The sequence below is a fragment of the Vollenhovia emeryi genome, unplaced genomic scaffold, assembly GCF_000949405.1.
Source record: "Vollenhovia emeryi isolate VEMERY1.0 unplaced genomic scaffold, V.emery_V1.0 DF939138.1, whole genome shotgun sequence".
NCBI lineage: Eukaryota > Metazoa > Arthropoda > Insecta > Hymenoptera > Formicidae > Vollenhovia > Vollenhovia emeryi.
Genome location: NW_011967228.1, coordinates 25,242 through 42,659, shown reverse-complemented (window position 1 = coordinate 42,659; position 17,418 = coordinate 25,242). Strand labels below are relative to the sequence as shown.

General features: G+C 50.4%; 2 protein-coding genes across 3 annotated transcripts; one reads left to right on the top strand and one right to left on the bottom strand.

Annotated features, from left to right (window-relative positions):
• Positions 1-2,289: 2,289 nt before the first annotated feature.
• On the bottom strand, positions 2,290-6,283 carry LOC105567329 (leucine-rich repeat neuronal protein 2-like). Its single transcript, XM_012022117.1, has 6 exons — positions 5,990-6,283; positions 5,016-5,287; positions 3,695-3,951; positions 3,289-3,580; positions 3,066-3,224; positions 2,290-2,979 (listed from the first exon to the last, which is right to left on the bottom strand). Exons 1-6 carry the CDS (start codon positions 6,261-6,263, stop codon positions 2,653-2,655), a joined length of 1,581 nt encoding a protein of 526 aa, XP_011877507.1. The 5' UTR covers positions 6,264-6,283; the 3' UTR covers positions 2,290-2,652.
• Positions 6,284-8,492: 2,209 nt separating this feature from the next.
• On the top strand, positions 8,493-16,519 carry LOC105567328 (homeobox protein PKNOX2-like). 2 transcript variants are annotated; one of them, XM_012022115.1, is made up of 9 exons: positions 8,493-9,140; positions 10,887-11,015; positions 12,193-12,502; positions 13,007-13,207; positions 13,470-13,767; positions 13,924-14,061; positions 14,212-14,408; positions 14,485-14,843; positions 16,133-16,519. In XM_012022115.1, exons 3-8 carry the CDS (start codon positions 12,194-12,196, stop codon positions 14,806-14,808), a joined length of 1,467 nt encoding a protein of 488 aa, XP_011877505.1. In that variant the 5' UTR covers positions 8,493-9,140; positions 10,887-11,015; position 12,193; the 3' UTR covers positions 14,809-14,843; positions 16,133-16,519. The 2 variants fall into 2 exon arrangements, with proteins under 2 accessions (XP_011877505.1, XP_011877506.1); XM_012022116.1 differs by lacking the exons at positions 13,924-14,061; positions 16,133-16,519 and having other exon boundaries at positions 8,496-9,140; positions 14,485-15,433.
• The last annotated feature ends 899 nt before the right edge of the window (positions 16,520-17,418 follow it).

Below are 17,418 nucleotides of genomic sequence, written 5' to 3'. Positions count from 1 at the left end.
CGCGACGCTCGCCGTCGCCGGGGTTGGCCCGGCGAGGCTCCCGGGGGCGGGACTCGGCCACTCGTTTCCATGGACACGCGCTCGGGTACTCGTGAATCCAACGGCGTACGTCCCGCGCCGAGGAGGCGGCGGCGGCGGACGGGGAGGAAACGGGAGGGGGACGGATCCTTTCGTATTCGCGCGATTCCTCTCCATTCTGCCGCGCTCTCGCGCGTAGATAATAATGCGAAGTGCAAGCATGTGTATGTAAGAGTACGTTACGAAAACCCTCTCTCTCTCTCCCTCTCTCCCTCACGCGCCACGATTCCCGCGAGCGAGTATTTGAAAACCAATTCTCCCCCGCCTCGCGTAAGAGACGAGGCTCTAATTTCGAAAGTGTCGCTACCCTCCTCGAGGTACCGACTCGACTCGACCGAAACGATCACCTTCTTACGGCATTGCCGCGGCGTCGCGACGCCTTTGGCTCTCTCGCTCGACTCGTCGCGTCGTGCCCCCGCATATCCCGCGTAATCAGGTTCCTCGTGCGACACCCCGCCCTCACCCCGCGTCGTATCGGCATTGAATCTTGGAGGGCGAGAGGACGGGTGGAAACGCGGGATTAAATTACTTAGCGGATCGTGTATACGGGGCGCTTTCCAAATGGCGGTACAAGCGCGTGCGGCGCTTGACGAGATGACTGCGTCATCTCCATACTCGAGCGATAAACAAAGTACGAGAGGCGAGGTCCGAGGGCGAGCGAATTAACAGGACGGAAGAGCGCAGTCCTGAGAAATCCGGTTGGGACGAGCGCGACGTCTTTTCCGACCGTTAATTTGTAGACGTCCCGTGTGCTCGGGAATTTTGAGACTAGGGTGGCCGATGGAGAATAAATTGGCGCTAGTCCGTCATCTACTTATCTCGATGAAAGGTCAACGTAAATTCTAACGAAAGCACTCGAGGCCTGGTTTCACCAAACGTCGCTTAACTTTAATCTCAGTTTAATTTGCGTTTCTCTCTCTCTCTCTCTCTCTAAAGTAACAGTCAGAAAGAGGTAGAGAACGAATTAAGCTAAGCTTCAAGTTAAGCGACGTTGGAGAAGCCGGGCCTTGGGGCCAGTTTCACAAACGTCGGTTAGCTGTTAACCGAAGGTTGATTGATTCTCCGTCTCTTCTTAGATAACACGATAGACAAAGGCAGGGAGTTGACTCAACTCTGGTTGGCAGTTAACCGACATTTGTGAAACTGGCCTTTAATCATTTCTGCAGTTTAAAGCAAGAAGAAGCCTCAGGTCCGGTTTCGCCAACGTTGTTTAACTTTAAGCTTAGCTTAATTCGTTCGTTGTCTCTTTCCAACTGTTACTTTAGAAAAAGACAAACGTGAACGAAACTAAGATTAAAGTTAAGCGACGTTTTGGTGAAACCGGGCCTCAGTCAAGTTGGTTAAGACTTGCACCAACGTTCTCAAGTGATCGAAAATTGTCGGCGCGCAGTTTGCTGTGTTGGGAAAAGACATACACGCAAACATATTATTAGGTGTCCGACAATAAGATTCAGCCGGTCCGTATCCCTGTTTGAAATAACAGATAGAATATGATCAGATTACGTAAGATCGAATGCAATTTCGATGAAAATTAATAAAACTCTTATTTATCTACATTGAAATTGCATATAATCTAATGTAATTTTTAACAGGGATAGTGCGTTGCTGTTATTCGTGCTATTCACATAAATTAAACGGCCAGTTCGCTTATTGTTACGTTGAAACGAGAAGTTTCGAGTCCCTCGTTCCGCCGGTCGTCCTCGTGTTAAGAAAAGAAGGGGGGAAAGATAAGAGGAATCTTACATTTTAACAGTCTTAGCGTTAATCTCTCGGCTTTTCGCGTATCCGCCGATATTCCCCGACGATGCCTCTCCACCATGCTCCGCCGTACGTGACGACGGCCGGCTATGATTAGGGTCGAGGGACGCGTGCCGACATTTAGACGGGGTTGCTTCTGCGATTATTGAGTAAATTAACGTCGCGGTAATTGCGTTACCGGCGCGTGTCCATCCGTCCGTGTGCGTCCGCCCGCGTCGCTCGGCGTCGCGTAACCCTCGCCTCACCTCGCACCCTCCGCGCATTTGCGCCCAGAGAGAGAGAGAGAGAGAGAGAGGGAGGGAGAGCCGCCCTCCGCGCGGCTCTGCCTGTAAAGCCGAAAATCCATCGTCCGGGGTTTTCGGCCGCGCGGCTCAGGGAACGTCCTTCGCCGAGACTCGTGGATCCTCCGGGGACTCGTTAGACAACGCGAGAGCAAGCAACGGCAGGCGCGCATTAATTTTCAAGTTTTGTGTTTTATTGCGGAACGTCATGCGATACAGTCGAGCAGCCTGAGAAACGCGGGATGCGTCTCGCACGGGCGCGCTTGTTCCAACGGGAATAATGTACACCGAACTCGCTCGCGCGACGATACCGGCGCTTTACGATATCTTAACAAAATGTACAAAAGATTACGCCACGCGTATTTGAAAAAGCTTAGACTAGATATATTCGATGTGATCATCCGCTATTGCGAATCCTGCTGCGATCTAAATACTATCCTTTTGTACCTCGTTGTTTCTCGATGTTTGCTTAACGTTAAAAAAAAGCAAGAGCAATTGGCAAAGAGGTGCGACTGCGTTTAAAAAATAAGTATAATTAAATGTCATCGTCGTTGGACGCGCGTTTATAGAAGGCACGGGAGAAGGTGGCAGGACCCTGCAAGCCGCAGAAGAAGAAGCCGCGTCGCCAGAGGACGAAGAACGCCATGCCGATCGGGATCGCGACGAGCAGGCCGATCAGCACTCCCACGAGTATCGCGGCGTCCTTTTCCGGTCTCGCGCCCCACAGATCCAAGCAGCGTAGGTGTCGGTCGGCCAAGGACACGAGCTTCTTGCCCTCGTGCTCCGGCGGTGCGGAACAGGTGAGCTCGTCGGTCTCGTTTCCCATCAACCTCTCGCCGTCCTCCGGCAACACGGTTCCGATCTATCGAGAGACGATCCGTTTAGTCGGTTCCTCTTTACCCACTTTTTCCCCGCCACCGACGGCGTCCTTTGATCGTCGGAACTCACCAGATATTGATTAAGGCAATCGCAGCTCCACGGGTTGTCCGTCAGGCGTAATTCCTCGAGCTTGTCCCACCTGCCGACCAGCAGCATCGGCAGATACTGGAGAGCGTTGGATGCCACGCTCAGCCTTTTCAATGGCGGCCACACCGTGCCCTCGGAGGTCTACAGGCAACACGCGGCAAATATATCGTGTGTTCACCGTCGGCTGTCGCAAGCTACAACGTACCTGGGACGCCATCGCGTACTCGTCGATCCTTCGTAATTTCTTGCAGTTCTGCAGGTAGAGGCTCTCCAGGCCGGTCAGTTCCCGCAACCCGCCGAATCCGATCTCCGTCAGATTGGGCATGTCGCGTAGACTGAGCTCCTTCAGCTTGGTCAGTTTGGGAAAAGCGTTCACCATATTGATAATGCGAATCGGATTGGCGTCCAAGCTGAGGTACTCCAAGTTCCTGGCATCCTCCAAGGGTCTGGGCACGGCTGCGAGTCGATTGCCGTTCAGGTTCAGCCTCCTCAAGTATCTGCGGAAGAGCAGCGGTGAGATCTCAGGAAGCGCGCGTTCTCGGGCGACCTGGTAAGCGCAACCACGCCGAAACTCAACTGTAATCGTTGCACATAACTTCTCGGTTCCTTACTTGGCATGGTAGAACTGAAGATTCGGCAATTCTCTCAGCTGGCAGTAGCTCAGGTCCAAGTCCTCCAAGCACGACAAGCTGCTAATTGCTATAGAAGTACGATAGTCGAACGCGCCGAAGGGATTCTTGGCTAACTTCAGCACCTTAAGGTCGGCGAGGTGCTCGAAAATGCTTTGATGTAACCAGTGGAGCACGTTGCCGCTCAGGTCTAAGACTTGCAGGTTCAGGGGCTCGTACGCTTCCGAGGAAAATCTCCCCTGAAACGATCGGGAGTGATATTGTCCACGATAAGTAGACGGGCGGGCGGCGCATGGTGATCAGTTTGAGCGGAAAAGTCGCGAGATCTCCTCATGCGACTTACGTAAACAAATAAGCGAGGGTTCTATCGGCGGGAGTTTATCTGGGAGCAGCGTTAAACACTTGCTGCGACGCAAGGATAGCGTAGCCATGAAACACACGAGGCTCGTCAATCGATAATCTTATCACGAGATGTCTCACTGCCGTATCTATCAATTCTGAAAACTATCGAATCCAGAGAGTGCCGAGAATTCAGCCCTCTGTGGTAGTACATTCTTCACGCGAACTCGCTTTATCCGTACGAGAGGAAACGAAGAGGCATACTCTTTCTCGTGGCTTATCCCTCCCTCGTTATTCTCTACTGTTCGCGAACCGAACAAACGATCGATGCGCGACGGCAATTTTCGGTCGGAAGAAAGGTCGCGCGATTAATCCTTTCACTCCCAAACTATTTAACGGCTACAAAATGTAAGTATTTATATCTTTACACGTACCTCATGATGAGCTAGCGATTCAGCGAGATATTTTGAAAACGCGCAAGGGCTCTTTTTACGCGTCACTTTTACTGCAGTTGTCCATAATAATTTGTACTGCATGGAAATTGTCCCTTGGGAAAATTTACTTTAAATGAAATTAAAGGTTTTTTTTTAAATTGCCGCTATGGTTCGGTGATAAGAACTGCCGTAATATTGCTACAATGTTGCCGCAAACGTTTTGTGTTTGCTGGGAAGGTATGCTCGCGGATATGAAAATTTAGACGACAGTTAGTGCTTCATTAAAATTCTGAATACGCGCCAGCGAGAAATGACTCGTCGATCGATGTCGATTCGACATTGTTTCGACATCGATCGACGAGTCATTTCTCCCTGGGGCGGCTGCGGGGAGGGGGGGGGGACAGGGGGAAGGCCGAGTGCCCGGAATCGCGGCGGAGCGTCAAAATCTCTCTGGCCGATCAATGAATGACGAATCGGAGGCGAGCCACGTTTCGCTCCACCTTCCGATCGGCCCAACTCGCGCCGATTACCTCGAAGACGTGCGGCTGCAGCTGTTGCGACGTGAGCTGGTTATGACTCAGGTCCAATTCGGTGAGATTGACGAGCTCCTTGAAGGCGTGATAGTCGATCCTGGCGATGCGGTTGTTTCGCAGAATCAGTTTCTCCACGACTATCCGCGGGAAGGGCGTGACGTGCACCAGGCAATTGTGCTCGAACGAGACCACCCTCGCCGTTACGTTCAGCCATTGCGCCTTCTCGAAGTGCGTCTCCAAGTTCCGATTACTGCAGTCCACGTAGCTATCTGAAAAGTGCGTTGCTCTCAGTCTATGCGTATCGGCGCGAATTGACTTTAATCTCGGCTTGACTCGCCTCGTCCTTTTTTTTAACTCTTAAAACTAGAGGAAGATGAAAAGTAAGAGTTGAACTAGTTCTAAAAGTAGGAGTTGAAAGAGCCGTCCCGTGGATAACACGGTTTCCCTAGAGAGATTTTCTAAATACAACAAGATACCTCTTCACTTCGTAACTCCCAGATAACAATTGTTGCGCGCAAATTTCGCTCGTCTTATGCACGCGGACTTGCACGAGATTTGTGTGAGTTCTGCTCGCACTTTTGCACGCAGGCAGTTTCGTAAGTAATGTCGCGCGCAAATGCCTGACCACTCGCTTACAAAAATGGCTGAACAACGCAAGCGAAATCCTACCCCGGCGCGCCGTCGTAACGCTAGATGTTTGCTCGCAAAATGTTTTCTGCGCTTTGCTACGTATCATAATTTTAAACTTTCAATTCCCGGCGACAAGGTGCTTCCGGTTTTCTGCCGAAGGACAAAACCAGGTCTCTTATACGTATATAAAGTTACAGGACGTTGCACAGTAGGTTGGGCCCGAGATTAAAGTTGATCCACATTGGGAATGGACGTCTGGCGCGCGCGAAACTATTTAAGCCGTGCCACACGAATCTCCGCGACTCGTCGAGCTAGCCGATAGTTTTAAACCGCGACCCTACCTGTACAGGAGCACACGTCACATATACTCGCGGACCCCGACGTCGCGTTGTCCGCTTTAATCGCGCTCGGCTTGGTCGCGTTTCCCGCGGGGCTCCCGCACCTCGCGAGGACGATTATCGCGAGCAGAGGCACCGATAATAGCCGGAGATCCATCCTGGCGCGTAGAAGCGACTCACTGAGCCTTCCGGCGGCTTCGACTGAAATCGGTACCCCGCGCCGTATCTGACGCCCCGCGTACGCGATAACGAGGTGTAGCGCGCGATAAGATAACATCGCTTAATTACTCATCGCTTAGGACGAGCTGGAAAAGTGAAACGAGGCGTTAGCCAATAATCTTCCTTAAAACGGGGACCGGCTCGGCCGAGACGCGCGATCCCGGTGGAGGTTTTAGCGCTTTTTTTTCCTTTTTTTATGGCGGCTTGCTCGCGCGTCGCGGGCGTCGCGAGGATCTCGCGACGGAAGCGGAGGGACTTCGCCGCTTTAAATGCGCAGCGTGTTATTACGAAGATTTTATCGGTACTTACTGAAGCTATGAATCTTTCAAGTGGCCGACCGCGCGAGCTAATCGCTGGTCGGAATCGGAGCTACAGTTTGAAACGCGGGGTCACAAGCGCGATCGATCGTCATCGAGAGGCGTCAGGGTGGCGACATCTTCTGCCGTGCGGCGAAACTTGGGACTACCGGGACGTTACCGACTATCGGTATTCAGCTGGCAGTGTGGTGCGCGCGAAAGAAATAAATTTCAATTTAGTTTTCACCTCGCGTCGCGTCGATTGACGAGGAAGTCGGCGGAAAACTGTCGAAATTTAGGCTGTTGGTCAAGATACAATGTTAACTTTATGATTGTGATGTTTCTGCAATCTTTCGGTGCTGTATGGGCAGAGACTGGCCATAAGAGTTGGTCAAAATCCTCACTCTTGTACGATTCTACGATTGATTCTCTTTCGCTCGTAGGAATTTGACGAACACTTATGGCCAGTCTCTGATTACGGGGTCTCTAGGCAAGCCACCAGTCGGGCCGGAGCACTGATCTCAATTTATCACTGGATAGTGAATGCTGTGGGAAAAGTGTGTTACGTCTACTACAGATGTACACAATGTATTCTTATCCAAGATAGATTTTCACTCTTTGTTGCAAAGCACACATTTTTCCAAAAATTTTGAAATTTATATCTTCTAACAAGTTATCCTACAGTTATATAAATCTTGTAAATTGTTAATTGAAAAATATATTAAGCTCTTTAGATAATTTTGTATCCAAAAACTGCAATTTGAAACTTATAAAATTAACTAGCAAGCGCTATAAAATTGTCACAAGACGCTGTATCACAAATTTTCTATAACTTTCTCAAAGAGCTTTAATTTCTCGTCTTTTTATATTTAATGTCGATATGCTGATAATACAAATTTTGTCTATATTTTCAATATTATTTGCTCAACAGAACATTATTATTGTCAAAAATCTGTAGTATATATAGAAACTCATGAACCTACACATAAAGAAATGCTTAGTGGTAGTAATGTAATTTTTTAATTAGGTACTACAAATTCTGGCAAGTCTTATACCTTGCGAGGGACCGCTACTTCACCTGGAATTATACCACGAGCACTGGAGGAGAGAATTTGTGTTTAACAATATTATAACAAGACCAAATCCATTTTATAAACCTGTGCATTATAGCGACGTTATCAATCTTGACGCACTTGAACGTGCACAAGAGCTTGAAGCAAAAACTAAATTGCTGACATTCAGTTCCGTAGATAAGCATCAGTACATAAATACCTACAAACAAATGCAAAAATTGTTGCAAGAGGAATCAATTCGCCTCAGTCAGTGTTATGATGCTCATTACCATATAAAGGCTCTGCCATTAGAGTCCGTTCCTAATTTCAAAGGTATCTTCTTTTTCTGGCATTCATTTGACAAAATTTATTTTTTTTCTTGTCAAATGAATGCCAGAAAAAGAAGATACCTTTGAAATTAGGAACGGACTCTAATGGCAGAGCCTTTATATGGTAAGCTTCTTCGCTATGTGGCGATCGAACGAAAAACCAACAACGTTTTTGTTTGGTTTTGAACCCGGGTCTTTGGATTACCAGACCAGCGCATAATCCTCTGCGCCACGATCGCCACACGCACGTCGCGTATGTATTTCTCTTCCCCTTTCTAATATTTTGTATTTATACATAATATAAATTATACAGGGTGTCTGATGCAAAAGTAGCCAACTTGAAAATAGTGATAGATTGGGTTAAACTTAAGGAGAAATGTCATGTGCCGCGGTACAAAAGTAACAATATTTATCGAGTAATTAATTTACACGTTTGAGCGAATGAGGATGCAGGAGACGGTAGGCCGGACTCGGAAGGCATTTAAGAAAATCGATCGATGAGCTCCCGGTGGAGCGACGCGCGAGATACACCGTGATGGGGAAAAAACCTAAGCGCGGCGGGGAGCGCGGCGCGGGTGGCGAGCGCGGCAGCGAGCGCGAGCGACGGGCGACCCGAAACATAAACATTATAGTATCTCGCGGCAGATCAGTGGGTGATCGCAAAGTCGCCGCGGCGAACGGAGCGTGTGGCGCCATCCGACGGGCGCGCGCCGCACCTCGACGCGGCGCCGCCACGCCGCGGCGAGAGGCCGTCGCGAAAAGTATTGAATCGATGACGTCACAAAAGACGGGGCCAGTGGAAGGAGTGGAGACGGGGTGGACGGAGTAGTCGCGTTTGTGCGGAAAAAATGTCTGGCTACCGGGATTTATCGTCTACGTGAACGCGCGCGCGGCGCAAACCACACTCGGCGATCAGCGACGCGTGAGGGCGAGCGGCGCTGGGCGCGCGGACACCCGGCACGTCGGACAACACCGCGGAGTTGGGCCGCTCCGGGGAGCGAACGACGCAAAGTGCGCGCGTGCATACGTGCGTGCATACGCGCCTCCTGCCCGCCGGCACGTGCACGGGGCGAAAAACACGGGCCCTCTCCCCCGGCCCCGTCGGCGCCCGTCGGTTGCCGCTCGCGCGCGCGCGACGGCTATGACGGCGTTCGATCGCGGCGCGTAGTCGCGTGAGAAAAACAAGACGAGCGAGAGGCGTATCGCGCGCGAGCGGAGGTGCATCTGGGTGGATCGACGCCGCACAGGAGTGCACACGGTAAGGGCCCGCGAGGAGTCACGAGGCGATCCGCGCGCCCGAAGGCGCGAGCGGCGAGGTTAGGTTCGGCCGGAGCTCGCTTCCAGCGCGGCGGGCGTAACGCGCGCGCGGCCCGCGTGAACGCCCATTTTTCTCGCGACGGGCCCCGCGAGGTCGGCCCGCGCGCGCGGCCGCGGACGCGCCGCGCTCCGCGTCCTCGCGTGCCCGACGGCGACGTCGTCGCCCCCGTCCCTCGTATTCCCGTGACACCGCGCGTTCTCGCAGGGCTAGCGTCGTCGCGAACGTCGCGCGGGTGTCTCCGCGGGAGACGCGGGGCGCGATTCCCGCGCGGACTCTGCGTCGCGCTACGCGCGGCTAGCGGAAAGGCTGAAAATCATCCTCGTGCGTCCGCGCACCGGCGAGCGTGGCCGCGGCACTCGACAATCGGCGGGCGCTCGGTCGCCCTTCGTGTCGCTCGCCGTCCGACATTTTTGCACGAAAAAGGTGGGCCGCCTCGCGGATCCTTCGCAGAAGCGCGCAGCTTCGTCCCTCGGAGCGGGAGGAGGGCGAGCGGCGGCGGGGTGGGAGGGGAGGAGAAAAACGCTCGACGTAAACAAGGCGTCATCTACGCGCGGTACTCTCGGACGCGACGGGACGGCGCGTCTCCCGACGTCGTCGCCGCGGGATGATCAGCTGATACGTATCGTACGATCCGTCGCCGGGGCGAGGAACAGAGACACCGCGAGGGACGCCGTCGCCGCGTGTCTCGTCCCTAATCCCGAGGGTGCGCGGCGGCGATATCACCCTTCGACTTTATCGAACGAGCAATGACAGGCCGGGAAAAGAAGCGCGAGGTGGAAGAGGGGAAGGTGGCGGCGGCGGCGGCGGCGGCGGTGGAGGAGGAGGAGGCGCGGTCCGCCTCCTGTCCTCGCCCCCGCGTGTAAAGTGTAACGTTCGCAGGGCGTGTTTTAACCGCGGGCCGCTCTTGCTCCCTGCGCGGCTCGGCCGAGTCCCCTTGTCGCGCAGGTTAGGCTCGGCCGATGATCGACGGGCAGTAAACAGTGCGGCCGGTGCCTCTCGCGCTCCGTTTTCGGAGCGGCGGACCCACGTGTGCCGAGGTAGACGGCTCGCCCGCGTCCACGACGGGTCCCGCGACAGCGCGATCTTGACAGCCGGAGTCTCTCCTCTCCCCCCCCCCCTCTTTCAATCTCGTGAAGAAACAAAAAGAACGGGAGGAAAAGAGAGCACTCGCGGCTCCCTTACGTAAGGCGACCTCATGGCCGCGACTTTGCCCCCTCGCACCTTGCCGCTCGCCGCCGGTGTTTTTGCGCCAACTGGCCGGGATAATCTCTGTCGCGCGCGCCGCGTTCCTTCGTGTCCTTTCTTTCTCCCTTCCCTCCGGTCGGCGGCGCTATGTAAGCCGTGAGACACGTCCCGTGTCCCGAAATCGATGGGAGCCCTGGACGCCGATGGCGCCGATGCTGTCTAATGATGACATTTAAATGCGATGCCGCATCGTTCGATTGATCGCGCGCCGCGGCGGGACGCGGCGCTTTTCCTCCTCCTTTCTGGGTTTTTCCTTTTCCTTCGCCCCTCGATCAATCGATTCGCGCGTCCCTCGAGATTCCCTCCTCCCCCCCGCTCTCTCTCTCACGCGCCCGCCGAATTTCGCGGGGCGACCGTCGCCACGGCTCTCGTTGATTAGGAAATTAGGCGTCGTAAACACACTCGGTCGTGCTCATCGCGATTTTCGCCTCTTCCGTCCAGCTGCCCCCAAGCCGAACGGGATCTGACGAGGATTCGCTGCTGGACGAGCGGGGTCGGGACCGGCGGCGCGGAGGGAACGAGTCGCGGGGGATCCAAACGAGAATGGGGATCGCCAAGGGGGAATGATAGGTAAGAGGTGGAGATGGGCGAGAATCGAGGCAGAAATAATCGATAACCATAAATGACGATTTTTCCCAATCGACTGTTAGTGAAAAACATCGATAATATGTTTCTCGATTTCTTATTTCTGTCTAATATGAAATTTATAATAGACTGTTCATACTTATTTTATAAATATGCGGTTTGCATTGCATAAGTTCTGCAGACTTATCCTTATTTGAAAACATGGATTCGTACTGAAGCGGTGGCTAGAAGAAGAACAAGGAATCTAAGCGCGGAAAGTTTACGTAGCACGAGCAAACTTATAATTCTACTAATAATTTAAGAGACACCGTAGAGTATATGAGCGAGATCAGTAACCGAGGTTGGTGAAAAAGACCCTAAATTAAAGTAATCCGTTAGTAACATCGAATGAAAAAACTAGCGATGTAGCGATCAATCAAAATTCAAAATAGAATAGAAGAATCGAACATCAATGCATCGAGTGAAAATCGCCCATCGCTTGTAAAAGGGCGATCGAGCGGCACTAAAGAAAATGATCTTGCGGCAACAACTTTCTAGGTGTCAAAGAATAACAGATACAATAATGAATCTGCGAGGTCGCATAGGTTTTGTATTCAGGCTCGGTTTCACCAACGTTGCTTAACTTTAAGCTTAGCCCGACTCGTCCTTTGTTTCTTCTCGACTGACACTTTAGAAAGAGACAAACGTGAATCCAGCTAACAAAGATTGAAGTTAAGCGATTTAAATAACAGAAAGAGAATTTCTGTCTCAACCGTTGGCGAATGTTGGGAAGAAAATCTTGCTGTGACGCCCCGTCCATTGTAACGTTTGATTGTGGTACGTAAACAGTTACATTCCTTACGAAGATTCCTCTGGCTGTGGCACCGACATTCATTTTTAGTTTCCAGTGTGAATGATTAATAATCAAGCTTTTCAGTCGACATTGTCCCATTCTTAGAAGAAGAAGGGAAGTCCAGGTTCAAACACTGGCCGGATAATGTCGACTAAAAAGCTCGATTGTTGTTATCTATTACTGGCAACCTAAAGAGATTTCTGTGCTTGAATGATTTCTATGCTTGAGATTCGCTATATTTTTTCGAGCGCGGGGGGGGGGGGGATCGACGCGCCGATCGGAAAATCACGATTCCCGCGAATGTTTCCTTTTTTGTTTCATCTGCGGCAGGATGCAAGAGGGCAATACCGCCGTTGCGCTAGCGATGGTGACCCCCGGATACGACCAGGACCCTGCGAGTGGGGTCGCCGACTATACGACTCATCAGGACCAGGCCCAGTTCGAGGCGGACAAGAGGGCCGTGTACAAGCACCCGCTCTTCCCGCTGCTGGCGTTACTCTTTGAAAGATGCGAACAGGCGACCCAGAGCTCGGACAACTCCACGTCCGAAAGCTTCAACATGGATATACAGGCTTTCGTCCAGCACCAAGAAAGAGACCGAAAGCCCTTCCTGATCAATGACCCCGAGATTGACGGTTTGGTAAGATCGGGAGCGAAGCTCGCCCGTCCTCCCTCCCTCGCCTCGCGTCCTCCCGAACTGGCGCAGTCAATTCAGCTCCAGAGAAAGCGAGGAGTCAATTCTGTATCTTACACTATAGTGAAAATGTTAAAAGTGAGTAGCTTGGTCCCTTTCTAACCGTCCTCTTAGAAAGAGACAGAGCCGCTCACTTTTAACATTTTCACTATATTGTAAGATACAGAATTGACCCCCTGCTTTGCAACTGTTGCGCAAATGTTGAATCTGATCGACGTTACATTCTTTTAATTTTGGTTGAATCCAAGAGCACGCTCCAGTCGGATTCGCGAATTTTACAACAGTTGCAAGGCAGCCCTTCCTCTGCCGAAAGCCAAACAACAGAGCCGAGAGGACAAATGAACGAGGGAGAGGGCGGCGAGAGATAAGACGATCGGTGACGGTCAGTGACGATCGTAGCGAAAAACGGGCGTTTCCACGGGAACGCGCGCTCACTCGGCTCACTTGCAGATGATCAAGGCGATACAAGTGCTTCGCATCCACCTCCTGGAGCTGGAGAAGGTGCAGGAGCTGTGCAAGGACTTCTGCAACAGGTACATCACGTGTCTCAAAGGCAAGATGCAGAGCGAGAACCTTCTGCGCAGCGACTACAGCCACCACGGGCACGACATGGGCCCGTCGAGCGGGAGCAACGGCAGCAGTCCGTTGCAGGTTAGACGTTTGCCCGATACGCCGCGATATGAAGCTAGGCTCTCCACCGGTTCGCCCGGTCTATCCCCTTACCAACGTAGATATCCCCGTAGTAGAAGGGATGTACGCGAGGGAGTCCCGCGCGCACCGGCGATCGCAAATCGCCGGTCGGGACTCCCGGTTGAAGTGGCGATCATCGCGTACGCGCGTACATCTCTTGAGATTGATTACTGAATTTCCCATCCCTGCTCTCTGACGGCTAGTTGAGACATATATTTGCCAGGTGCTGTCATCTACAGGCAATGATGTTGAGTCGGGAGCTAACGGATTCAGAGTGAGCCGAGGGGACGTCGCCGTGGCGGAGAACGACAGCGCGAATCCGCACGCGCGCGAAGAGAGCGTTAATCACGACCAACTGTCGTCGTCGGTCCGACCGTCTTCCGCCGTCCAGCGCTCGGGCAAATCCACTAGCCAGGACCACGACGACCCGCTCTCGCCGTCCACGGTGCACGGAAGCACGCCTCTCTCGCAGATCGGGGCGCATGGATGCGCCCCGGTTAACGACATGTATCTCGGCCAAGGTGAGTCCGCGCCGCGAGACGCCGCCGATTGTCCATCGTGGATCGATTCAGGAATCGACCGCGGTCATTGCTTCTCTCTTTCGTGCACAAACATTGATCCCCCCTGCTCCTCTTCTTCCGCACGATCTTGCGGATCTCCCCTGCTTCCGTTTATAGATGACAGTAGCGAGTATCTTCGGACGATCTCCAACAGAATATACCTGGAGGAAGCCGGATACTGGGGACTAGTCGCGTTGCGAGAGCGAGAAAACTTCGAGTGCACGGATGTCGGGAGTGCTAATCAAAAGTATTTCGGTTAGGAACACGACACGCATCTTCCTTCCACGCGTGGGCGTTGAAAAATAGCGATGCGACTCGCGTCGCTGTCTTTCAACGCGCAGATCACGGTTGTGTCGCCGCGTCGAGGCTGACCCGAGTTTAATGGACCGCGTCGGTCGTGTTTAGACATTACAGTTGCGGGCTCGCCTTCTCCCGTGGCGAGCGAGGACGAGGAGGAGAGCGCCGGCAACAACACGGCCTCGAATCACGCTGGGAATCACAGGAGTAATCACGGTAGTGCTCGAAAGGGACGCCAGAAGCGAGGCGTCTTACCCAAACACGCAACCAGCATCATGCGAACGTGGCTCTTTCAGCATTTAGTAGTGAGTAACGCGGTGCCGGCGATCGTGTCTGCCCCGTGCGATCATAATCTGACTTGCGCTTTGTGTTCCGCCGCAGCATCCGTATCCGACCGAGGATGAGAAGCGCCAGATTGCCAGCCAGACGAATCTGACGCTGTTGCAAGTGAACAATTGGTTCATCAACGCCCGCCGACGGATCCTGCAGCCCATGCTGGACGGCGCGGGCACGGACGCGGCGTCGCGCGCGGGCAAGCGTCACAAGCCCTCGAAGCACGCCGCGCAGCAACAGGCGGCCCAGCAACAGCAGGCGGGCGGCTGGCAGTCCGAGGATTCGGCGAGTGATTCGGGTTCTAGCGACGGTGAGGGAGGTGCCGCTAGATCGAAAGACGGTAACGATAGCGATGAGGATGATCTTCACTGACCTCTGTCGATCACCGAAACGTCAACCTCTTTACGGTACCTTCAAATCCAGTTGCTCATTACAGTATTAAGGTATTCGGGAATAGATATCGCTTTAACTGTCAAATACGTAATTAATCTTGTGAAAGTTAAGAATAAGCGGGTAGTTATCACGCTCTCTGATCATTCGATACTTTGACTGTTCACCGGCTACCCGTCTGCTTTTCTACGACAGCTGATTTAGATTTTTCATCTCGGCTCATAAATTATCCAAGTGTGAACGGGCTCGGAGACGAGAACTGAGATTGAATAGGTACTAGAAAGAGCAGCTTACTTATAAGTACATCCGACTCGAGCGAAAATATATATACGTTTGCATTACGCTACGGGAAATGTTATTTATTTTTCGACGACAAAGTTTTAAGTGAATCGCGCACAAGTAAAGGTAAATCTGAGCTTTCTTTAGAATCGCGATCTTTTGTTAGCTTAATCTTACGTCGCCTCTAACAAACGTACGTCCCTGATGATACTATTATTTATAACACATACATACTGTAATTACAAACGTATGCAAAAGATATAAGATATTGATTATTTCAAATATAATCACATTATATTATATATATTATATTGTATAGTTATATGTATATAATACATATAACATAATTATATATATAAAGTGTATATAATATAACGTGATTATATTATCATGAATTACCGAACAAAGATTTGCCACTTTTTCAACGTATATTCTTAAGTATGTGTGTCATTGAGGAATTAAACAAATTTATTCTTTTTGTCATTAATGATGCATTAATTGTCGCTCAATCTTTCGTATATAACTTTGATCCTGTTATACGTCAGGTATAATAAAACATGATAAAGTCAATTTTTTTTTTCTGTTAGCTTTGCCAGCAATACTACGTTATCACTGCTATTGTTACGATTCATGCTGTTATCCAACTACTACTACCACATTACTATTATTACTATTACTCCTACTATTATTACTACTATGCTACTTCTAGTAATAGTATCGCTACTACTATTGCTATTCCTTCCATTACCGCTATTACTATTACTATACTACTATTTCTACTATCATTACCAATATTATTACTGTTAACACTATCGCTCCTGCTACCGCTAAAGCTACTGCTACTACTATTATTACCAGTACTACTACTATTACTACTATTACTACTGCTATTACTACTATTACTAAATTACTAAATTACTACTACTATTACTACTACCTATTACCTACTAATACCTGTACTGCTCCTACTACAATAATCGTCACGTTTGCGTCACAACGAAGTATCCGCGTGTCCTTTTGTTTGCAGTTACTACAATGCGTGTGAGCTTCAAGATTGAGAAAAATTAACCCGCTTTATAATTTACAACTTGTATAAGGCGATCCAATGTGGACAGTGTGTGAGTGTGTGAGAAGTGGTAACGCGATTATTGCCAATAATTGATCGAAAGTCGCAAGTCTATTCGATCAGACGCGTCACGTGGCACATTTGTAAAAAAAAAGATGACGTGGGTAATTGTTTGATTTTCCAAAATTAGATTGAGAATTATAGTTCGTAGCATGCAATGTTAATTGTATTTTTCGTGCCATTAAAGAGCGTGGTAACTTCCGCGTTTAGTCTTTGTTCAGCTCTGCAGTGTCGTGGCATAGCGAAACGCTGTCCCTCCATGATAATAATAATAATAATTAATAATATAACTAATAATGATAATAATTATTACGCTATTGATAATGATAATAATTATAACTATAATTATATTATAATAATAGTAATAACAATAACAGCAACAGCAGCAGCAGCAGCAACACAACCACAATACAATGACGATATTGATACTACTTTAAATATATGATGATTATATTTTTAAACTCTAAGTGTCGTCCCTTGAGCGTGTACCGCACGCGTTACATGATTACTGTACATATTACATGCGGAAAACTGTTAGTGAGACAGAGAGAGAGAGAGAAAGAAGGAGCGAGACGGACAAAGCAGAGAACAAATATTACCAAGTATGTTAAAGAAAAAAACTGATACTTTTTTCTTGGGTAAAAGAAATTGAATATATCCAACGATATGTACGACATTTGGGATATTGTTTAACACACCGGCTGTCTACATGCGATCATTACGTTTTACCAGCCGAAATCTTACGCGCGCTCACTTCGGGAGGCGAACTTTTGATATCCGCCCGCGAGCCGACTGTTTTCTCGCCGATGCATTTCTCGTGTACATAATACCGTGTTTTTCCCCGATAAGCATATACGCGTGTATATTTATGCTTTCTCCGGCGCTATCATTTCCACGCGATCCGTCCATCGAGACTCGAATGGCTAAGACCGTCTTTACCTGTTAGACCCCGATGTGAAGGTAAACATAGTAGCGTAAATTAGTTGTTTCCAAATTGACAATTCCACAGGGAGCGAAGGCGAATCTCCGTTTCGTTCTTAGCCCGTCTCGGTCCCGCCGTCATCTCATCGCCGTTATCTCACCTTTCTCACGGATATCGCAGTTAACGATAAGCTGACACTAGTCACTCGATAGGAGGGGAATGTGTCATATAACGTAGCCTGTCGAGACGTGGTTGCCTTAAGTAG

Excerpts from the sequence above, each read along its gene's own strand:
- LOC105567329 (XM_012022117.1), bottom strand. The coding sequence starts at position 6,263 with ATGTTATCTTATCGCGCGCTACACCTCGTTATCGCGTACGCGGGGCGT. Across the intron at positions 5,288-5,989 it reads TGACGTGTGCTCCTGTACAG|ATAGCTACGTGGACTGCAGT; the intron begins GTAGGGTCGCGG and ends CGCACTTTTCAG. Across the intron at positions 2,980-3,065 it reads ATTGCCTTAATCAATATCTG|ATCGGAACCGTGTTGCCGGA; the intron begins GTGAGTTCCGAC and ends GTCTCTCGATAG.
- LOC105567328 (XM_012022115.1), top strand. The coding sequence starts at position 12,194 with ATGCAAGAGGGCAATACCGCCGTTGCGCTAGCGATGGTGACCCCCGGA. Across the intron at positions 12,503-13,006 it reads ACCCCGAGATTGACGGTTTG|ATGATCAAGGCGATACAAGT; the intron begins GTAAGATCGGGA and ends GCTCACTTGCAG. Across the intron at positions 13,768-13,923 it reads CGACATGTATCTCGGCCAAG|ATGACAGTAGCGAGTATCTT; the intron begins GTGAGTCCGCGC and ends TTCCGTTTATAG.